General features: G+C 34.1%; 1 protein-coding gene across 1 annotated transcript in view; it reads left to right on the top strand.

Moving 5' to 3' along the window:
- The window catches only part of CNGB3 (cyclic nucleotide gated channel subunit beta 3), a 95,241-nt gene that overhangs the window by 29,065 nt on the left and 41,091 nt on the right, over positions 1 to 25,085 (top strand). The window contains exons 6-10 of the mRNA XM_051974290.1: positions 2,497 to 2,583; positions 10,955 to 11,019; positions 11,771 to 11,893; positions 20,785 to 20,926; positions 22,963 to 23,122. Of these exons, the coding sequence (XP_051830250.1) occupies positions 2,497 to 2,583; positions 10,955 to 11,019; positions 11,771 to 11,893; positions 20,785 to 20,926; positions 22,963 to 23,122 (577 nt within the window). The remainder of the gene's footprint in view (positions 1 to 2,496; positions 2,584 to 10,954; positions 11,020 to 11,770; positions 11,894 to 20,784; positions 20,927 to 22,962; positions 23,123 to 25,085) is intronic.

Here is a 25,085-nt window from a genome sequence, read left to right as displayed (position 1 = left end):
GTCATTATACTCTACTTACACCATAAGATTGTTATGAGGATCAAATGACATCATTTAGCCTGATACATAAGTAGGTACTTAATAAATGTCTCTTTCTTTCAGAATATCAAAGATTAATATCGTCTATGAATATCATAAAATTCATTCCAGAGTCTTTCTCAATTACTTTTTAATCTAAATATGAATGGAAGCATTTATTTGTTCTTCTTACCAAAACATGTATCTAGTTTGTAGCATAGGACATCAGTTATTTGACGAGTAAAAAGTTCAACTCTTATCTGTGGCCAACTTATATTTGTGGCAATGTGGAGACACTAATCCTGTTTTATGATGGAGTCTGCACATGTCAAGTGAAATAAGGAACCAAAGCCTGATGGGGCAATGGAAAGAGCTTTAGGTTCATTCAGGAATTCTGGTTTCTTCCAGTAGATCTGTGGGGTAACTTCAAATGAGTTAATTCACAGTTCCCGATCACAGTTCCCTCATTTGCAAAATGAACTTGAGGCTGTCCCATCTCCTTCTCAAAATTATAATAGGAACAGATAACACTTGGGAAATGAGATTAAGAGTCAAAATAAGAAGTCTTATTATATTACTTTATTTACTATATCAGTAATATATTAACAAATAACAAATGGTCTGGTTAATTCAGAGTAAAAGTTCCATTTTTATTCCCAAGTTTCAGTTCCCCAGATAATTGTCTTTATATCCTATTCCATATCTGTGACCTTGAATAAAACCTTTAATTGTTCTATAAATTAACTTTACTATTTCTAAGATGTCTATAAAAATATACATATATCTATTACTCAAAGTTATATGGAAATTAGTCCTCTATTATTCCCAGTGCAAACCATCTTTCCCAGGCTACATTCCATGTAGGAGAGTAAAACCTGGAGTCCTTAAGGTACAAGAGTTGGGTGGATGGCAAAACCTGAAGGTCCTTAGGATTTATTAGTAATAAGTCAGATGACAGTGCTGGGAATCTGGAGGATATAGAATCAGCCCAGATAGTAAGAAGTAGAGCACCCAAACTTTCAGTGGCAAAGGGAAAAAAATATAGTCCTCCATCTCACTTGGAGGATAAGAGTTGTATTCAATTCATCCAAATCGTGTAAATGTTCATACCATTTTCCCACCAGCTGCCTTGATGCAAACTTTATGAGGAAAGGAAAGGAAAGGAAAGGGAAAGGGAAAGGGAAAGGGAAAGGAAAGGGGAGAAGGCATCTCTGTGGTAGTCTACCCAGCCATCTCATGGGATCTGGAGTGAAGAAAGCCCTGGGATTAGGGAAATGAGCAAAGGAAAGAAAATGAAACAGGGTTTTCCCAGTGGCAGATCTTGCTGCCAGGTCACCTCATGGGGTCTAGGCTGACAAAGGGTCAGAAGAGGGAGAAAAGGGAAGGTAAGAAGGGAGAATGTCTCTGAGAGTAGATTAAATGGTGGGTGAAAGGTCTCAGTTAAGGCATTGCCACCAAGATAGAATACAAGTGTTGTATAAGAACTTTACAACTATCCACAGAAGAGGAAGAATAACTATTGCATACAGACGTGGAGAGGTATAATGGAAACAACAGTGATTTGGGACCTAGTTTTCACTCCTAGCTCAACTACTTACTAGCCATGGAACTTTGCCCAAGTAATTTAATATCTCTGATTATGTTTCCTCATCTTTAGAATAAGGATAGTCAAAGTTTTATACCTACCCTGAAGGGCTATTGTTATAAATAAATGATGTAATAATGCATATAATAGGCTTTGAATACAATTGGTGACCAAAATAAAAATCTGAAATGATCCTTTAGCTATTTAACAGCTCCTCCCTTCAGACCGTGTATGAAAACTGCTGAAGACTTGCAAAAGAAACTGACTTTGCGTTTCAACCCTTCTTCATTCCCTTACATGGACTCTGCTAAATGTGCTGCCCAAAGCAGTAAATTATCAGTCCAAAGGTAGATAATGGGAAAACAGAACAAAAGGCCCAGATAATCCACAAAATAGATAATGAGCCTCAGAATACTCAAGAATTTGGCTGCAACATAAAAATACACTGGAAGCAATGCATGTTCAGTTTCAAATAAAGCCAAGGAGAGGTTTGATTTTTAGGCCAAAAGGCTGCTTCCCAGCAGTATTTTAAAAATACTATTAGAATGTACTTAAGCATCAGCAGCTATGCCATAAATTAAGTGTATGTGATAACTCAAGCTGTGCTGTATAAGGGGTAAAAAATCTCCCCTAGGATTCAGTGACTAGAAAAGGATCAAGTTCATGGTTGTTAATCCATAATAAATTTAAAGTGGATAGCATTTATGAAACATAATAGAATTCTTGTTTTGTGATGATAATGTGGTTTTAGAAAGATTCTGAATTTCACTGTGGAAAGCTCCTTCAAATAGAGGCCTACAGACAAATTTTTTCTACGCAATGACTGTTGAATCCAGCAATGTTCAGAAAGGGGTGTAAACCCATTATAATTGTCAATTGTACTCTTTCAACAGCTGGATCTCATGTCAATAATACCATTTGATGTTCTTTACTTCATTTTGGGGTTTAATCCAGTATTTAGAATAAATAGGACACTAAAGGTGAGTTACCTATAATTCATGCTTCTTTCTGAAACAATTTAAGTGAAACAGCCACAAAGTTAATGAGTTCAACAGATGTTTACTTCTAAATTTAATTTTTTTTAATCTCCACAGTCTATATGATAGCATCATTATAAGCTAACATTTCTACAATGCTTACTATGTGTCAGGTACTGTACTAAATGCTTTACAATTATCATCTCCCTAGATTCTCACAATAACTCTCGGGGTAAGTGCTACAATTATTCTCACTTTACAGATGAAGAAACTAAAGCAAGAAAGGTTAAGTGACTTGTATAACTAGTAAATATCTGAGACTGGATTTAAAAGTCTTCCTGACTCCATGTTCTATTTACTATACAATCTGGATGGAGTGCTGTATTTGGATCCAGAAAGACTGCTTCTGACATAGACTAGCTGTGACAGTGGGAAAAGAAGGAAGGAAGGAAGGAAGAAGAGAGAGAAGGAGGGAGGGAAGGAAGGAAGAACGGAGGGAAGGAAGGAAGGACGGAGGGAAGGAAGGAAGGACGGAAGGAAGGGAGGAGGGAAGGAAGGAAGGAAGGAAGGAAGGAAGGAAGGAAGGAAGGAAGGAAGGAAGGAAGGAAGGAAGGAAGGAAGGAAGGAAGGAAGGAAGGAGGAAGGAAGGAAGGAAGGAAGGAAGGAAGGAAGGAAGGAAGGAAGGAAGGAAGGAAGGAAGGAAGGAAGGAAGGAAGGGAGGAGGGAAGAAAGGAAAGAAGGAAGGAAGGAATGAAGGAAGGAAGGAAGGAAGGAAGGAAGGTAGGTAAAGGGAAGTGAAGGGAAGTGAAGGGAGGGAAGGAGGGAGAAAAGGAGAGAGGGAGAGAAGAAAGAAGAGAGAAAAGGAGGGAGGGAAAGAAAGAAGGAGGGAGGGAAGGAGAGAGAGAAAGGGAATGAGGGAGGGAAGGAATAAGAGAGGGAAGGAGGAAGGGAGAAACAGAAAGAGGGAGAAAAGGAAGAAGGAGGGAGAGAGGGAGGAACGGAGAGAGAGACAGAAGGAGAGGAGGGGGAAAAGGGAGAGAAGGGGGGAAAGGGAGAGGAAGGGAGGAGAAGGGAAGGGAAGGGAAGGAGGGGATGAGAGATGGAAAGGGAGAAGAGAGGGGACAGGGGAGGGGAGGAAAGGGGCAGGGAAGAGAAGGAAAGGAAAAAGAAAAGGACCATTTATTAAGCACCTGCTATGTGCCAGGCACTATGCTAAAAGTTTTATAAATATTATCTTATTTGATGATCACAAGAGGTAGATGCTATTATGATTACCATTTTACAGTTAAGGAAACTGAGGAGAAGCTAAGTAACTAACCAAATTTAACTCATATCTTCCTGACTCCAGACCTATACTATTCCACTTTGCCACCTAATGCTTCATTTAAAAAATAATAATAATTAGTAATATACCAATGGATTGATGATCTGCCTGAGTAAAAATAATCTCCATATCTAGAAACTTCCAAATAAATAAAATTATAGGTTCAGCGTCCCCTCCCATAAAAAAAAAACACATGTTTTCATTTACATATACACATATGAAGAATGTTTATAATAGAATAGAGGGCCAAACTCAAAGTCAAGAAGAATCTAAATCCTGTTTATAATCCATACCATTTGAATGACCCTAAGCAAATTACTTAATCTCTCAATAACCTAAACAGTTCTCCAAGACTATATCTTATGGAGAAAGTTCTTACTACATAAGTAGAAACCCCTTCGTGGGAACTCTCATTGCCCCAATTTAATCTGTGATCCAGTAACCAGTCTTCTGGTTGTTCTTCAAATTAAACATCCAATTCCTGATTCTAGGCATTTTTCTCTGTCTTGTACTATATGCTCAGAATGTTTTCCTTCCTCATCTTTGCTTACCAGCTTCTTTCAAGCCTCAGCTAAACCCTATTTTCTACATGAAACCTTTCCTGTCCTACCCTTCTAAAAGTCTACCCTCTAAAATAATCTTCAGTTTTCCCTGACTCTAACTTACTTATATTTTCTTGTTTGTATATTGTCTTCCCCCATTAGAGTGACAGCTCCTTAAGAGCAGGTATTGTCTTTTTATCTGTATTTCCAACATAGCACAGTCCATGGCATATAATAGGCATTTAATAATTGTTTGTTGACTGACTACATAGATAAAATCATGGGTCCAGTCCCCACCCTCCAAAAAAAATACACAGTGTTCTTCAAATGCTTCTCAATTCCATGATGATTTATTCCCTCTAGTCTACCACCCAAATCAACAGCAAAAATCATAATAGAAATTAAAAACAAATAATGTGTTTTTTAATCATTGAAACTGATGTTGGGTTTTTTACATATTGGAATAGTTATTTCTAACACTTCCAAGTAAGCTCATTTTTAAATAAATCCCTGCAAAGTACAAATGTTTACATTTACATTTCCTTATAAAGGGAAAATCTAGGCTATTCTTTTATGTGAAAATAAACAACTTTCAAAAGAATCTAGGGAATAAGTATTTAGTTAACAACTTTCTTTTGTACCTAAAAAAAGAAAAAACATTTTTTAAAAAGTCAGAAATGCTACATATTTGTTATTAATAGCAATACATGAAAAACCTATGTCATGAATAATTAATTACTGATATGAGAATTCCCTCTATTAAAGGAGTTCTCAGTCACCCCAGATAATTAGATGGAACATCTAGATTAGTGATTTTCCCAAGGTGACAAAGGTAATTGTGTCAGAAATCTCATCTCAGTCTAAGTTTTCTTAACCCCAACATCAATAGTCTATTCATTATGTAAAACTTATCCAAATGATCTACAATTTAAAATGCAATTCTACATCTTCCATTTCCATGCCTCTGGACTGTCTTCCATTCTTAGAATGCACTCATGTCCTTCATCTCCACCTCTTGTTTTCCTTCAAGCCTTAGCTCAAATGTTTCTTGCTGCACGAGGCCTTTTCTGGTCACCCCCACTTGGTAGTGCTTCACCTTCAATGTCATGTTGTATCTACTTTTTTCAGGTTTTCTATATGACTACTTATAAGAGATATTTATATATGTGTTCACATGTTGTCTCCCCATTTGTATGTAAGTTCCTTGAGCTTAGTAGAAACTATTATATTTCTGCATTTTTAAACCACAAATGGAAGACTTCATAATTATATTACTTTCTAGAAGATAACAAAAAATGCTAGTTAACTGGAAGATTATATGCTGTCTAAGCTATACAAGATAGTAACACTAAAAAGTCATGAAATATTTTCACCATATGCAATGATCTCTGGAATATAGGTTCAGATTAAGGAATTCTTAGTGGCCACCTCAAGGACCATAATCATCTCAAAGAGTCACAGGATTCCTGGAGTTGATAACCCAGCTCTCAGCCCTCACCAAATTTCCAGTTCAAGTGGAGGTGTATTAAACCTGACCCATTAAGCTCCTTTGAATTCAATGCATTTGGGATCTTTCTGAGCTTAGATTGGGAGATTCCAGGACCTTAAATGTGCCATGATCTATAGCTGTACTCACCCTCCTCTTCAAAGAAGAACTAGAGCCCTTGAACTTTTAAATATCTTACAGATATCCTGCAGTCTTTACTAATAATTATGCCACCTTTGACTTTGACCAAACTATAGGTCATTTCAGTGTCCTAAAAAGGGTATCATTTTGAGACACCAATTCTTAGAGAGGTTTTTTTTTTTTTAAACCAAGTGTTTGTCTTTTAATTATAAATCAGCACAGTAATTAAGTATTGGCAACAAGTTTTTGTAAAAAAAAAAAAAAAAGATGGAAGCAAAAAATCTGGAAATATGCATCTCAATTATGATCTTTGTTAAAGGAAATTAAATTAAAATTCAACAATATTAATTAAGACCCTACTCTGATCAAAGTCCTGTGGGAAATTGCTGAGGTCATAACAGATTTTTTTTTAATTTACATAGGCCTTGTATTCAAGGAGTTTACATTCTACCTTTCAAAATTCATTCTATTATTCCCAAATCACAAATAAATTGAATGTATAGGTTGAAATAAATAACTGTACAATTGTAAAACAAGTCACTGTGTTAAATGTTCAGTGATTTTTGCTTAAAATGAGTTTCTTATCTCTCTCCCAAAATGTCTAATGCTTAATATGAATGTTTTCACAAATGCCTAACACATTTATAGAAAGATACCATTTCCATGTCAAAATATTTTAAATACTATTTGAGATCTGTCATACTTTTGGTTGGTCTGTTGTGAAGGTTTGGTTTTTTTGGTCCATTAAGAAATTTTAAAGCAGAATCAAGTTATTCTTATAAATTCCCAATCTGCTTAAAAGTGATTACCTTTTTTCTTTTGATATATATAAAGGGTGTGTGTGTGTGTGTGTGTGTGTGTGTGTGTGTGTGTGTGTGTGTGTATAGCAGCAGCTCCTCAAGAGCTTCCCCCTTCAAGTAACTGCTCACAGGTTTCAGTTGGGTCTTCCAGGGGCCTCAAATACTTTTAATTCATGAGATAGTCTGTGATTTTCATGAGGACTTAGAGTGAGAATAAATGACAATTATTTCTGTTTTGGCTAGAAATCCTGAGGGTCTTCCCCTCCCAAGTTGATTTTGTTTTTGTTTTTATTTATTGACTAGATAAAAGAGGCCATTCCTTGCCTCATTTCTTACTTAGCCTTAATCATTGAATGGGAGTTACCTCAATCAAACTGAGAGCTGGGAAAGATTTAGCTTTGAAAGTCTCTCATTGCATCAGAAACTCGCTCCAATGATGTTGATCTTTATCTTGCCACTGGACCCAGATGGCTCAGGAGGAAAGAGTAAGGCTGCTGACTTTGTACAATCCTCCCTCACTTAAATCCATTTCATTTGCAAGTCATGACATCACCTTCCTGATGTCATGATCCTCTTCAAGAACGCAGGACAAACAATGAATGATCATCCTCAACATAACTGCCAAACTGATGTTACTAAAGTTCAGGTCCAACACACCACTTCCTTTCTGAACAAACTCTGTCTCATTGCCTCTATGATCAAAAATATATATACTTATCATTTAAAAATTCTTCACAATCTGACCCTATCTCATTTTTCCAGGATTATTATGTATTATTTTCCTCACTCTCCTTTTCAACCATACTGGCTTTCTAGATATTTTTCACACATCACCCATTATTCCATATTCCATCTTCCATTACCATGCTTATACGCAAGGTGTCCATGCCTGGAGCAGACTCTTTCCTGACCTCTGCCTTGTAGAATCCTAATATTCTTCTAAGACTGTTGGGGGCCGGGCCAGGTCACAGGAAAACGGGAAACCACAACAGAGACTGCTCTTCCAGCTTCCCCGAGCCTGACGAGGCTTCCGACGTCTCCGGCCCTCCTCATGGAGACGGGAGGAGGGAATCACCAGACAGAGAGCCGAGGTTGATAGAACAAAGTGATGTTTATTGATGTTACAAGTCAGCCGTGTCTCCCCAAACCGTCCTGTGCCCGCTCTTTTTTATAGCTCTTTTCCTTCCTCCTTGCTGTACACCAATCGGGGTAGAGAGTCCTCCCCAATCCCTCCCCGAAGGAGGAGCCCAACCTTACTGTGCCTCCCCTGTCCCCCAACCAGTCCAGGCTCCACCATGCCAGCAGTGCCAGCGTGGTAGTCCAGGGATCCGGGTTAGGGTGAGCCTGACACAAAGGCGTCTCAACTCACTCCAGGAGGGTCAGGTCCAGAGCCTCTTACATAAGACTAAGATCAATTTCCCCCTGCCACACAAAGTCTTTCTTTGATCCTCCTTCAGAAAGAGTATTTTGAACTTATTTTATATCATTATGCAAAAGTTGTTTCCCTCAATAAAATATAAGCTCCTTAAGGCCAGGGAATATTTTGTGTTTGACATTACATCCCCACTACCTAGCATAATATTTTGCACTTAATAAATGCTTGTTGAATAAATAAATACATTTTATTGTTTCTATATAAAAATTAAGGATAGCAAGTTATGATGATTAAAGTGGTACACATGGAAACTAGAAGTCCTGTACTCATATTCTAGTCTTAATATTTGACTATGTGACTAGACAAATTTTCTAACCTCTCTGAACCTTAAGCAACACTCTAAATTTATGATCTACACTGTGTGATCTACACTGATGTTTCACCAATTAGACCCCTGATTTTACATATGTAAAGTAGCATTTGTATCCATTTGTTTAAAAAAAAAAAAGAAAGAAAGAAAGAAAGAAATTCTTTCAAGCTCCAAGGATTTCCTGCTATTCCCAGGACCAAATCCCAGGATTTGGTGAAGTCATAGATTGCTCTCTTCACTCCCATCATATTTAATCATTTAGAACCTGCTCTCTGAGTTAACATTATCTGTATTTTTCCCATCTTCTTGAGGTACAAGAACTAAAACTACATGTTCTAAGCATAAACATATGAACGGATCATATTTTCCATTTGGGATCTCTTGCCCATATCAATGATGTCCAGTTGTTTGTATGACTTTTGACTAGGGTGTTTTATTGGATCATTATGCCCAAAAAAATCTGATCAAAAAATCATTATCAAAATATATATCTTTGAGAATAGGGGAATAATTTTTTTTGAAATGTGAACAACTTTTTCAAACTAACTAAATAATTAACTAAAACTATTTTTCTGTTACTAGTAGATTTGTGCAACTTTATCTGTATGTTGCAATATAATTTTAGATATTTTAAAGAATATAACACCCTACCTATCTAGCAACATCCTTCTTATCCAATGATAAGACTTTTTAGCAATTCTAACCACTTGGGATGTAGTTATGAACCTGGAAGAGAAATAATAAACTTAAAGGAAAAAGTAGTTGTCATGTTTAAAAGCATGAAAATTATCAAAGCAAGTCCTAAAGGAGTATATGTATTTTATGCATATGTATTATGGCCAGTTTTAAGATTAGGGACAACTAGGTGACACACTGGCTAGAGATAAGGGCCTGGAGTCAGGAAGACTCAAGTTTAAATCTGGCTTCAGTCCCTTACTAACAGTGTGACTCTGTGGGCCTCAGTTTCCTCATCTGTAAAATGAATTGGAAAAGGAAATGGCAAACTATTCCTGCAGCTTTGCCAAAAACCCTCAGTGGGATCACAAAAAGTCAGATCGGAATGAAATGATTGAGCAACAACAAATTAATGCTGCCATTAGATAGTTGTTGAATTTAATTGAAATAAGAGCTATCAGAGCAGGAGATAGAGCACTGATCCTGGAGTCAGAAAGCCAGGTTCAAATCTGACTCAATCATTTACTGGTTATGTGACCAGGCAAGTCATTTAATGTATTTGCCTAAGTTTCCCTAACTGTAAAATGGATATGAAAATAGCATCTATCTCCTAGGGTTGTGAGGATCTCATGAAATAATAATTGTAAAGTCCTTAGCACTTTAGTCCTGGCACATAGTAGATGCTATATAAATGCTTATTCTTTCCCTTTTTTCCCTAAAAATAGCATTTATATATTTTACATATATATATATACATATATATATTTATAATAAATTTATATATTTAAATGTATAAAGCACTTCACATATAATATGGTATTTGATCCTCACAACCACCCTGGGATGCTACTGTTATCTCCATTTTGTAGATGAAGAAAAAGACACAAACAAGTGATTTGCCTGGGTTCACACAGATAATAATTATCCAAGGCAGAACTTGCATTCAGATCTTATTGACTCCAACGGTCAATCAATCAACTATATGCATAAAATTTAGATGCTACATACACATACACACACACACACACACACACACACACACACACACACACACACACATACACACCATAAAATCCCTTAATTATATTGATGTAAGGGACAGGAGTAGCATCCATGTGAGAACAATATTTGTTTGTTATAAATCATAAATTGTGGCTTTATTGGTGTAAAAACTCCCAGACAGGTACCCTCTACCTATACAGGTAACTTATAGTATTAGAGAGTTACTTACCTAGGGCACTGAAACATTCATTGATTTGTCCAGAATCACACATCTAGTTAGAGGTTGGATTTGAACTGGGACTCCCGATTCTAAAACAATTTTGTTTTCTTTATACTCTTTGTCTTCCTATATAATCTTTGTAAAAATTAGTATTATATAGTTGATTTTATCCCAATTTTCATTAATCAAAAAGTCAGTAATTTGATAATGTTACTAAAATAACATAGAAAAGTATTGTGTCTAAAATGGTACCTATAGAAAATGAAGCTGATTTTTTTTGGGGGGGAGGGAAGATTTATAAATGAAAATATAATGAAAATATATCATTATATAAGCACACAGATTATAATGGCTAATTTCATTAGGAGCAGCTACATTTAAAGAAGGTATCTATAAAACTAACATATTACTTGATTTATTTCACTTGCCATCTACAAAGTATACCTCATTCTTTGAGTTTAATGACCGCCTGGAATCAAGAATGAACAAAGCATACATCTACAGGTAGAGTATAATTCAAATTTTTGGAAAAGGGAAGAGATTAATTGGTCCAACCAATCAGACAGACCTGTGGGTGGAATTAAGTCATGACCTCCCTCTTCAGCAAAGAGAAGACATTTTCTAGAATGGAAACATAGGGGGTTCATTACAAGGCTGATCTGATGGGCACATTTTTAAATGAGATGTAAGTATAAGGATTACTTTATGATTTTACATGATTTTAGCTCTTGTGGGTGGGGGGTGGGGGAAGACTATTACCAGCTTTGGTTGGGATTACTCTAGACAGACAAGCTCTTTTACAAGTCCATTGTATGTCTCTGTCACCATACCTCAGACCTAATCTGAAATATATTCTTTTTGCTATTCTGATCTTCTTACAAAGTGTCCTTTAGTCATATTGAATTGTGGGATGGAATCCCATAAGCCTTTCTGAGATATCCAGTTAAATTAGTAAGCTATGCTTTATGAGGCTCCAAACACAGAGGTGAGTCTGGAGGCCAAGTCTTTCTTGGAGCTGATTCATACCATGTGTGAATGGAGAAAACAAAATCTTTTTTTCCAATTTTGTCAGATCCAGTCAAGATGCTGAAGCCAGAAAACAGGCAAAAGGCACCATCATTCTCAATAGTCCTAATGAGAGTTAATATAACTAGATGTGAAGGCAAGAGGGCCTGGGAGAAACTTCAAGGGAAAAAAATAGGTCATATTTCAGTAAAATCATTAATTCTTGCTTGGCATATGTTCTTCCTGACAGAGTCATTCGAACTACTGGATATCTGCTATTTGTCTTACATCTTAATGCATGCATTTATTACTGGGCTTCAGACTATGAAGGAATTGGTAGCAGTAAATGGGTATATGATGGCACAGGAAATAGGTAAGTGCTAATTTTGAGAAAAACATTTATTGATTTTTCTCAGCTTCTATTTCAAGGTATGTCTTTAAAAAAAAAAAACAGTTTGGATAACTAACTTTTCAACATCCCTACTGCTGATTGTTAGTAATGAATGATGCTAATTATTTGGTGGGCAGGTGCAGTGAATAATTAGTTTACCACTGAGGGGTTTTATGGGTTTATGAGTCAGCTATAACCACTAACTCAATTAAACATTTAGAAAGTAACAAGGGCTGTAAATTAAACTTGCCGATTAGGCATGCAAGTGTTCAAGGCATAAGAGATCATTTGAAAAGATTAGTGGAGTAGAATCAGAATGTGTTATACAGCAAGATGTCACTGGTTTATTTAACAGTGAAGTTTCCTTTCCGAAGGGACAAAGGCCTTGGGCTTAAAAAAGGCCCCACTAGTTTTCTGCACCAGTGAAAATCACATATGGGCATATTGTAAAGCAATGTCCTTGCTGGAAAGTAGCAGATATTAGTATGTACTATCAAGGGCAACTCATAGCAGCTGTGGGAAGGATAGCAATTATAGGATAAAGGAAAGAAAGTGGAAACACTAGAAAAATATAGTACCTGGAATGAACAAGGGGTGGTAGAAAAGTATTTGGACTTTTTTTCCATACCTGGTTTTAATGAATTTAAAATCATAGAGGCCCACTGACAGGAATAAAAACCAGATAATGGTTTGTTGGAAAGGCTTGTAACCAATCCTGTAGGTCCCTTCCTTTGGAAAATAAACTAATGTAAATAGAATTGCCCTTTTTCTCCCTCAATCCAAATGACTAATTAGGATAGAAAATTAAGCTGCTTTTAAAATACACTAACAGAAAGCATATGTGAGCATATATTTCAATATATTCAGGCAATGAGTTCAGTTTATTCAGTCATAACTTTATTCTGAAATGATTCAATTCAACAAATATAATTTAAGCACAATATAATATGCTATGTCCAGAAATAATAATACACAGATAGAAAGAACACAGACCATAGATTCAAGGAGTTTACAATTAAAATTGATGAGGGGTAGGGGTAGGTAACGATCTGCATGATAAAGGGTTATGTCTAAATGTTGGGAGACTCAGAGTCTATCTTAATTACTTCTTTCACATTGGAGAACAGTCTGCCTGAACATCTGTACAGTGTCCAAAACTAGTCATGGGCATTCTGACATAAGAACCAAAGAATTTTAGAATCATTTCAATAAGAATCTAACCTAGACAGTGAGAAAAGCACAAAAGAAGCAATTCTGTTTCTTTTGTACTGAATTTTATAAGAATGGTCTCTTCAGTGGTTTAAGATCATCCATCCTTCATAAAAACACATGATAAAAGATCCCCTCTACAGATTTCCTTTTATAGGCAGGATGACACAGGTAATTTTCTCCCCCAAGAATGAAGTCTGCTCAGAAATCAGAGCTATCAATGCAGAATTGAGGGTAAGTAGTGAAATCAGAATGCAGAAGTTAATATTCCTTCTAAAATAACAGAGGTTCTGTAAGCAAAAATGAAAGACAGAGCACAAAAATGCAGAAGTGGAGAAAAATTTGGCAGAAGAGAAGCAAAAGATGGTTTTAAAAAATGAATTCTATAAAACTCAGAGTCACTCTCCTTGTAGACAAGGATATGCAGAGATAATCCATGAATCATAGGTCTTCACAAATCAAAAATCTGAATCTTATATTGCAGTAAATGGTACCATAAAACCATCCATATTTGTCAAATACAAGCAGCAAAGAACTGGTTGATTAAATCCTCCAGATAAGCACCAGAAGGGGAAAGAGGAGTCCAGTCACTGATTGGACTAAAGTCACAGAAGACAACATGTTTTCCAGATTTTCAGATGACAAAAGGCTGAGAAAGATAGCTAATACACTATATGTCAATTCAGGATTCAAAAAGAATTTGGCAAGCTGAGTATTGTACTGAATTTGATCTTTCAAAAGTGCACGTGAAAGGGCATCTAAATACTGGAGTAAATAAGAGTGCCAGGCTGGGAGTTAAGCCAAGTATATTATTGATCCAAAAACATTCCGCCAACTAAGATGATTTTTGATCCACAGAAGAAAAGGTAAATGTATGTGTACTTATATTTAACTAAAGTGAATTAATTGCATCTTTAGACTGAGTAAATAAATAAAGAATGAAAATGTAGCAATTCTAAGAGCCAGGAATTCCTTGATGTGATTTAGTGATAAATTTGGATGCAGAATGTCAAGTGATCTTGGTCCTGACATTTATGTCAGGTCCCTGTTGGTATGTACAATGTGGTAAACTGTTCAGAAGGTTCTTGGTAGTTGATGGAGAAAGGAACCATTAATACCGTTTCCAGAGACATTGGAAATAGAACCTGATAGGACTTAGTTTGTATTTTCCAAAAGACAGTAACATCTCATTTTTAAGAATAGAATAGTCCCTGATGTGATATTTAGTATATAAACCAGATTGCTTTGATTTTCCAATATTAGTACTATTTTCCCAGAGTACTTGCTTCTTTGTTTCACTAAGATCTTTCTGATCTAAAATGCTCTGGGCATTTCCCTCATCAGATTTCTAGGTTCATCTCTGATGCACAGATTCTAGAAGTAAACAGTATAATCACAAGCAAAAGTGCCTCTTGGGGAATAGCTTTAGCAGTAACAAGAAAATAGCAAACTAGGACATCACCCAAGTGTAGTCACCAATCTACCTACTAGCTTGGAACTTTAATCAAATACATTTGGGGCATACAATGTCATTCTCATAGTTGAAGTCTAATACAGATAAAAATAAAGTGGAATACACACAGCTAGTAAGCATCTGGAGCTAACTTCAAACTGAGGTCTTCTTAACTCCAATTCAAGTGCTCTATCCACTGTACCACCTAGCGGCTTAGGAAAAGGGAGAGAGGATAGATGACTGTAGCATTCCATTTCAAATTAGATAAAAAAGGAAAACAAATGAATCACAATTCTGGTGGTGATCAATTCTTTCACAGTAATAGAGAAATTGTTTCCCCCATTTTCCTCCTAGAACCTTAGGTGACCTTTCACCTAAATAACAAGCTGTCAAATATGTATAAAACTACAACTAGAACTAGAAAGCAACTGGACTATGTCATGATGATGATGATGATGACAACGACAACAGCAACCTGAATTTATATAACATTTTATGATTTTAAAAAGTTTTAAGAAACATTGTTTTAAAAAATATAGAAAACTGAGTCTTTGAATTTGAAATAATTTGAAACTTTGCACTGTACTTTTGTCAAGATTCAGAATTTCCTTGATATTTTTACTGTGGTCAAAAAGTTAAATTGTAGTAAGTTTTGGTTGTTGGACAAAATCTGGGAAGATCTGAAGATAGAAAGTAAAAAGCAATGGATAGTATTTGCAGTAAACTTGTTAACTTTGTCTTAAGAATGCATTGTTACACTGAATTCAGTAACAGAACATTCAGTTCATCTGAGACCATAAAATATTTGAGGAAGAACTCCCTGTTTGATAAGAACTACAGAGAAAAAAAAATGGAAAGCAATTTGGCAAATGTTAAGTTTGGAATAGTATCTAACAATCTCTGACAATATTTTTCATATATTCTCTATAGATCCTTGTTTTTGGTTCTTTGCTTTGACAATAAATGCAATGATGGATAATTTGGCACATGTGAAAACTTTCTTTCTTTGATTTCTGTAGGGGTACACATCTAGCAAATATTTAGGAACACAAGAAAACCTAAGCAAATTGTGACATGAAAATGTAATAGAATATTACTATATTATAAGAAACAATAAATATGAAAAGATCAGAAAAGCATAGGAAAAATTAGGTTAAATTAATGAAAATGGGGTAAGCTAAGCTGGGGGGAAAACATTCACAATGACTACAACAATGTAAATAGAAAAACCAAAACAGAATAAAACTTAATTCTCTGAAGTTAAGGAGATTAATAAAATTTTAGAAAAGCTAGGTATAATAGACTTTTGGAGAAAACTGAATGGAAATAGAAGGGATTATATTTTTTTCTAAGTTGTCCAAGTTGTAAGTGGTACCCTCACAAAAATTGTATTAAGGCATAAAAATCTCACAACTAAATTCATAAAAGGAATGTTAAATGCATGGTTTTAAAACCATAATGCACAAAAAATTACATTTTTAAGAACAATGAAAGCATTGATTAAAAACTAATTGGGAACTAAATGATTTAATCCTAAAGAATAATGGTTCAAAGAATGAAATCATAGAAACAATTAATAATTTCACTTAAGAGAATGGTAACAGAAACAATATTCCAAAATTTATAAGATGCAATCAAAATAGTATTTAGAGAAAAATGTGTATCTATAAATGTGTACATCAATAAAAGAGAGAAAGATCAATGAATTGGCCATAAAACTTTTTTTAAAAAGCTAGAAAAAGAACAAGTCTTAAATCCACAATTAAACACCAAAATGAAAATCCTGAAAATCAAAGGATGGATAAATAAAATGAAAGTTAAAAAGAACTATGAATTAATGTATAAAATTAGGAGTTGGTTTTTAGAAGAGAAAAGAATTAAATAGACAAATCACTGGTTAATTTTATTTTTAAATGAAAAAGAAACCAAAAATGTGAAAAAGGAATATACCAACAATGAAGACAAAATTAAAACGATTATTATTAGTCATTACTTAGTAGTTAGTATAACTAATATATATTAAAACAGACAATCTAAGAAAATGGATGCATCTTTACAAAAATACAAGCTGCCCAGGTTGACAGAACCTAAACAACTTTATCTTAGAAAAACATATTGAGCTTCCTAAATGAGCTTCCTAAAACAAAATCCCCATGACCAAATGGATTTAAAGGTAAATTCTATGAAATATTTATGAAACAATTAATCTCTATGCTTTATAAACTATATAAAAAATTAGGGAAAGAAGGAGTACCACAAAATTCCTTTTATGGTACAAATATGATTTTGATTGCTAAACAAGGGAAAGCAAAAACAGAAAAAGAAAACTAAAGAACAATTTCCTTAATAAATGTCAATGCAAAAAATTTAAATAACATACTAGTAAGGAGATTACAGAAATATATAACAAAGATCATACGCTATGCCCAGAAAGAATTTGGTGGAAAACTATCAACATAATCGATCATATTGATTTATATCAATAATAAAAACAATAAAGTCATATTATTATATCAATAGATGCAAAAATAATATTCATAAAGTACAATACCCATTTCTTATTAAAAACAAAAACATTAGAAAACATAAGACTAAATGGAGCCTTTTTAAAATAAGAAATATCTACAACCAAGAGCAAACTTTTTCTGTTGTGGAGACATAAATCATTTCTTCCAGTCAGATCAAGAGTAAAATAAGTATGTCCCTCATCACCACTATTATTCAATGTTTTACTTGATTTACTAGCTATAGCAATAAGAAAAAAAAAAGAAATTGAAGGAATAAAAATAATGAAGAAATAAAACTATCACTTTTGTAGATGATATGATGGTATGCTTACAGAATCCTAGAGAATCAACTAAAAACTAGTTGAAGCAATTAACAACTTCAACAAAGCTGCAGGATATAAAATAAACCCATATAAATCATCAGCATTTCTTTATACTACCAACAAAACCAAGCAGCAAGATATAAAAGAAAAATTCCCTTAAAAAATAACTCCAAATATAAAATACATGGAGTATACCTGTCAATACATACCCAGAGATTATATGAACTTTTCACACAAATAAAGAAATAAAAATAACTAGAGAAATATTAATTGCTTACAGGAAAGGCAAGCCAATATAACAAAAATGACAATTCTTTCTAGATTAATTTATGTATTAAGTGCCATACCATTCAAATAAACAAAGAATTATTTTATAGAGTGAAAAAATAACAAAATTCATCTAAAAGAACAAAAGATCAAGAATATCAAGAAATCAATGAAAAAATATTAAAGAAGGAAGAGTAGCAATTCCAGATTTCAAACATTACAATACAGCAATCATCAAAACAATCTGATTTAAAAGTAATGGAATTAAGGAGTGATAGATCGTGGAATACATTAGTCAACCAATACATAAGAGTAAATCATCATAGCATTTTAGTGTTTAATAAATCCAAAAATCCATATTTTGAGAGTAAGAACTCAACATTTGACAAAAATGTTACAAAAACTGCAAAGATATACTAAGATAAAGTCAAAATAGATAAATGATTTAGAAATGATGGATATCAAAATTACATTAGGGAAGCATGGGAAAATGTAGCTGTCAGATAAATGGATTTGATAAAGCGTTTTTGATCAAACAAGAGATAGAAAAGATCATGGAAAGTAAAATAAATAATCTTGATTTCATGAAATTAAAATATTTGCACACAGACAAAATTAATACAATCAAAATTGCAAAGGAAAATAGGAAAATGGGAGAACTTTTATAGTAGATTTCTTCAATAGAGGTCTCATTTCTTAAATATATAGGGGCTGAGCTAAATTTATAAAAATAAGTCATTTCCCCAGTTGATAAATGATCAGAAGATATTAACAGACAGTTTTCATTGACTAGGGTATGGTTGAACAAGTTATGGCATATGCTTGTGATAGAATACTATTGTCCTATAAGAAATGACGAGTGGGATGCTTTGGAAAAACCTGAAAAGATTTTTATGAGTTGAAATTATACACAGTAACAATAATATTGTAAGAATGATTAACTATGAAAGATTAGCTAGCCTGATCAAAACAATGATCTTTCTATGATCAATGATCACATGATCTATGATCAACAATGATATTTCGAAGTACCCATGATGAAAAACTTCTTGAAAGCAGGAACTGTTCTGCTTTTGACTTTACATCCTATATAACAGTGCTTGGCACATAGCAGTCTCTTATTTTTGTCCCCCATTTGAACATAAACTTCTAATGACTATTTCATTTTTCATAGAGTATCCTCAGTTCTTAGCACATAGCCAGAACTTCTTAAATATTTATTGATTGTTTGAAAGATTGAAAGTTCAGTTTCTAATGATCTCCAAATTTTAATCTCCACACTGCTCACTCCCCAGCTGTAATAAATAGCTATTTTCATTCAGGTTGACACATACTTTCAAAAATTTTTCTTTGTGGAGGGGGGAACTGTGTTTTCTTTAGCTATAACATAGCTAATATGGAAATGTGTTTTTCATAACTTCACAGTATAATAAATATCAAATTGTTTGCCTTCTTGAGAAGTGGGGAGGTACCAGGAAAAAGACCAGAGGAAGAACAAAAAATTTTTAAATGGTTGTTTGGGATATACTTAATGATAGTTGAGAAATATTTAACAAAATAAGTAAAAATCTATTTTAAAAGGAATAAAAGTTTCCAGGCAAAGAGATTCTCTGGTCTCTAATATGGAGTATAATCAACAAGAAGCATGTTTGTTATTTTTAATTGCATATTTACTGTTTGCAAGGCACTGTGGAGTCTTTTTATTCAAAGATGAGAATTGTCTTTTATATAAAGATGAACATTAAAAAGATACAAAAATTGTCTTTCCAAAAAAAAAAATCAGTGATATACTCCTTTGCCAAAAGTTAACCTGCATAGCCACCAAGTGATTTTTCTGATGTCAGATTTGATCATGTAACCCCACCTCCTCAGCAATAAACTCCAGTGGCTTCCCTATTCCCTGTAGGATCAAATGTAAATTCCTTTGCTTAGTATTTAAAGCTTTCATAACATAGTCTTATCTTACCTTCCCACCTTTTATTTCCCTCCAATACTTAAATCCAGCCATATTAGCACACTAGCTAATTCTCCTCTACCACAATCTATCTGTAGTTTATAGGCCTTTGCAATAGCTGTCCTACATTTTTTGGAATATTCTCTCTTCATTTTAACTTCTTAGAATTCCTTATTTCCTTTAAGCTTCAGCTTGAGTTGCACCTTCTGTATAAGATCTGTCCTAGTCACCCCTGCGATTAGTGTTTTCCCTTCTATCTACCTTGTACCTGCTTTCCATGTATTTTCCATATCCTTATATATTTTCTTTTTTTTTTTAAAACTCCTTGAGAGAACAGGAAATGTTTTGGTTTTATCTTTAGATCCTAGGTAACTAACAATTTTTGGTATAAAGAAGCCTCTTATTTTTGTCTCCCATTTGAACATAAACTCCTAGTGACGTTCATCCTTTATATGATATTCTCAGTTCCCAGAACACAGCTAATACTTCTTTAAAATTTATTGATTGACAGAATGTCCGGTTTCTTAATCCTCTCCAAATTTTATCTCCACACAATCCCAACCTCTGCCAGCAATAGTTGAATAACTATTTTTCCTGAGGTTCCTCCCAGGTCCCATGGCGTGCCTAGAGAGTGAGCAAGGCAAAGGCAATAAGTAAGGTATCTCAAGTATTTTGCTCTGGCTCTGTCCAAATGAATTTCAAATTAATTCTTTTTCTCCAATGAAAAGGAAATGCAAAGCATTATACCAAACTACAATTTGTTAATAAATGTTCTTTTTATTGGAACCATAAATTTTGACTATCTCAAGGCACTGAAGATCTTACAGTATTTTTTTTTTGACAAGAGGTGAATTTTTGTCATTGGCAAATTATACTTTTTCCAATAACATTTCCCCTACTTCCATTCATCTGATCTAGCATATAGCATTCCTCTATGTTTTATATATTAAGATAATACATAGTAACTTTGATATGCATGTGTATAAACCATTGCCAGGACAAATTATATTTTTGAAATATATGTATATATTCTTATATTTAAGTCAATATATGCTTATAGATAAGTTAGGAAAAGAGTTTATAAGTAGTCATCATGGTTCTTCAATATTAGTGACCAAAGTCAGATTAAAAATCTAAATGAAATTTTTTTCTATTCACAGTTATCTGAGATGTTACTACTGGGCAGTACGAACTTTAATTACCATTGGTGGTCTTCCAGAACCACAAAGCACATTTGAGATTATATTCCAACTCTTGAATTTTTTCTCTGGGGTTTTTGTATTCTCCAGCTTAATTGGACAGGTAAAATGGAAAAAAAAAAGTGAGATATATATTGGATTCATTTTTAGCATTAATCTATATTCTTAGTTATGATTGTTTTTAATGCACCTTCATTTCCAAATAATATCTCTCTCCTATCTAGAAGCATTCCTTATGACCGAGAGAGAGAGAGAGAGAGAGAGAGAGAGATAAATGAGACTAAAAGAAATCTTCAAAATCAACCAACATATTAACTGAGTCTAACAGTGGATATATAATGTTCCACACGCCATAGTTTTCCATCTTTGTAGTGAAAGGATGATTGTATATTTTCTTCTTTCTTCTTCAAGATAAAGTTTGATCATTATAATTAAATAATGCTCAGCTTAATTGTTTTCCTTTGCACTTACATTGGTTTTATAATTATATATGTTAGCAGGGAAGAATAGTGTTCAAGAATGCTAGATTTGGTTAAGTGTCTTGCTTAGGGTCACATGGCTAGTAAATATCTGAGAAGGAATTTGAATTCAAATTTTCTTGCTGCCATAAAGAAGAAGAAATAAGAAAATGTACAATTGTTTTGTTCATGTAAAAGCTTTTTAATTTCATATGTATTTTCGTTTGCATTCTTTGCTATTGGTTAAGAATTCTTCTCCTAGCCAAAGCTATGTAGAGTATTTGAGCTCATTTTCATCTATTTTTTTCAAAATAATATGACATTCAGGTTGTAGTCTATTTTGAGCTTATGGTAGGATATTGGTTAATTTTATTTTAAATAGCGTTATAGACAATATTCTGAGGCTATTGGAAGAATATTAATGTTTTACTAAGTACTTTACCTATAGTATCTCATTTAATCCCCACAACAAACCTATGATGTAGGTGCCTTATTATTCCCATTATACTGACAATGAGACAGACCTAAAGAAATTTAGTGACTTGTACATGATTGGTACATAAATGTGAAAGTTGTTATTTGAACCTAAACCACTCCCGACTCCAAAGACAGTATTATTACTGTACTCTACATCTTGTTCCTGATTAACTCAAATCATGAATCCTGTGAAGTGGTCACATTATTTGCACTGCATATTTCCATTCGACTGGAACTATTATCATATTTTACATAATTATAGCTTTGAATAGTAAAAATTTAAATACACACGACCACTTCACAGGATTTATGATTCTCACCAACCAGGACCTGGCTTTAGCACATTGTATTTTAATAACTAGTAATATATATATTATTTGGCTTTCATCCACTTATGTATTTTTTATAGCACATGTCCTGGGCTAGACAGAGGTGGGGAAATGCCATATAGTTTCACCTCTTCTAGATGAAGAGGTCATTAATTACCACCATCCATCCCCATTTTAATACACAAAGCAAATATCAATCATTTATTTCATGGTTTAGGAGAGAAATAGGAGATGAATACAAAGGATGGAATATATGTATTTCTAGACTGATCTTAAAGATCAGGCTTAATTTACAGTGAATTTTTACATCACAGTTATCAGCATCTATAACTTGAAATGCAATAATTCCTTCATTACTACTATAGCTGCTGAGGATAGTTAAATAATTTCAGCATATTTTAAATTTGTATGTATACTATATTCTAAACATAGATTTATCTAACATTATATAAATAGCACTAAATGAAATTGGAAGTTGTCAATTATCCCAATGAATCAGGATTATTTAGACATTCGACTTGCATAATCCATGTACATAATTCACTTTGACTTCTGACATCTGGATTGGCCAGCTATTCTGCCAAGAAGTTACTGAGCTTCCACTTCATTCTGCTACCAAATGAGATCGTGTTTATGAAGCATTTTTCTTAGTACTTAGCACATAATAGATACTTGTGTTGTTTCCCTCTCTCTTGCCCATCACCCGTGTATTTTGTGGGATTTTTAAACATGAATGCCCTATAAATCAGTAAGGAATAAGAATATTATCAAATTAAAAAGCTAATTTCATAAACCTTTCCTTTCTTAACTTATCTTCTGGTACCACTTGTAAAATCAGATAAAAAATCAGAAACGATGGACTTTTTATTTTTCAGATGAGAGATGTCATTGGAGCAGCTACTGCCCATCAGAACCTCTTCCGTTCCTGCATGGATGATACCGTCTCTTATATGAACACATATTCAATACCCAAATTGGTACAGAACCGTGTTCGAACTTGGTATGAATATACTTGGGCCTCTCAAAAAATATTGGGTAGGTATACCTAACTATTCACTCTACTCCTGAAAGATAGTGATATGAGCATTAGACTGGGACTACAAAGACTTGAAGATGAGGGTGAACTCTGTCTCATGTCATGTTTGTCTTTGCACAAATCACTTAAAATCCATTTTAATCTGTGTTGCCTCACCTGTAAAATAATAATAATAATAATAGATTCACTACATATCTTATAGGGTGAGATGAGTTCTGTATATACCATAACATGGTGAGTGAATTTCTACATTATACATATTATATTATTATATGAGAAAATTACCTAAAAGCATTTTGTCAATGAAATAAGGAATGTTCCCAGAGGATGGGGGTAATTTTATCTTTATCTTCATATTCCCATTACTTATTTGGGGTGTATGGACATTTGGAGAAAACTTGTATCTCAGATAAAAGGGCTGTTGAACCCTTTTCAGGACTGCTCATTCACCATTGGTGTATATTTGTCACCCAACTTTCATCTGTGGCTGCAAGAAATTGCAATTAATATACACAGTGGCCATACCTTGATAAAGCATCTCATGGGCTAAAGTAGGTTAAGGATAACTGTTGGTGAGTTAGGATCAAAATCAGAACTGGACATGGGTTTTTCTGGAGTGGGCACAGTAATGGGGAGCAGCATATAAAGCTAGTGTCAGTTTAAAATCAAAACAAATTTGGTCAACAAGCTTGTATGACCCCTAAAAGAAGTGAATGACAATACAAATGCCATTTTCAGGAATGCTCCATGTCACCATCATTAGTGATGAAGCTTGATGAGGTTCCATATGTGGAACCATTGGTTCCTGCAAATGGAAAAATTCTCAATCCTATGGATAAATTCACTTACCTTGGCAACATAATTTCCAGGGATGTATACATTGATGATGAGATTGACAGATATTATTGCCAGGGTCAATTCAGCTTTGAGGAGGCTCTGAAGGAAAATGTGGGAGAAAAGACATAGTAGGTTGCCTACCAAACTGAAGGTCAACAGAGCCATTGTGCTGATCTTATTATTCTTGTATGTTTGTGAAATCTGAACATGTACCAGTAGCATGTCAGGAAACTAACTCACTTCCATATAATTGTCTCAGAACGATTCTCAAGATCATCTGATAAAAGAAGGTAACAGATACTTAGGTCCCTTCTTGAGCTAAATTGCCTCGTGTTCAAACTACCATACAAAGCACAACCTAATGGGCTAGTCACATTGTTCAAATGCCAAATGTACATTTACCTAAAAGACTATTTGATAAAGAGGTCACACGAATCAAGCCCTCAAATGGAGGTCAGAAAAATAGATACAAGGACGCCTCTCAAAGTCTCTCATAAGAACTTGAGAATCACTTGCATGACATGGGAAATGCTGGCAAAAACTTCCCAGCATAGAATGGGAGAATATTCTGTCCTCCGTGAGCAAAGCAGAATTGTGATAGCCAAAAGAAACACGAGAAGTATAAATTTAGAGACATTGCTACTCCAAATATTCACATGAATATTTTGCTCAACCTATGGTGGAGCCTTCAGAGTTCATATTGGTCTGATCAGCCATAATCAGAACCCAATACAATATCAGTTTGGTCTTTTTCAAGCACGAAAGATAAGAACAACCTAGCATAGTGCCTTTTACATAGCAGGCTTTAAATAAATGCTTATTTTATTAAAATACACTAAATTGAAAGTGATCTATAAAAATGAATTATTATTATTATTAAAAGCATACCCTCATTTTGAGACAGAAACTGGAGCTAGTTGGATTTGATAAAAGGTAATCTCAAAAGCAAATAATTCCACAATACATATGTCTTTAAAAAGTCATAGTTTTCATATAAGGAATTTACTAAATAGAGATTTTTTTTTCTTAAAAAGCTGACCAGATTTTCCAAGGCCATGTTATGCCCCCACCCCTAGGGATTTCAATAAGTATGTACAGAGAGATCATAATTCAAGCAACTAAGTG

The sequence above is a fragment of the Antechinus flavipes genome, chromosome 1 (assembly GCF_016432865.1).
Source record: "Antechinus flavipes isolate AdamAnt ecotype Samford, QLD, Australia chromosome 1, AdamAnt_v2, whole genome shotgun sequence".
In the NCBI taxonomy this organism is placed as follows: Eukaryota; Metazoa; Chordata; class Mammalia; order Dasyuromorphia; family Dasyuridae; genus Antechinus; species Antechinus flavipes.
This window is presented reverse-complemented; position numbering and strand designations above follow the sequence as displayed.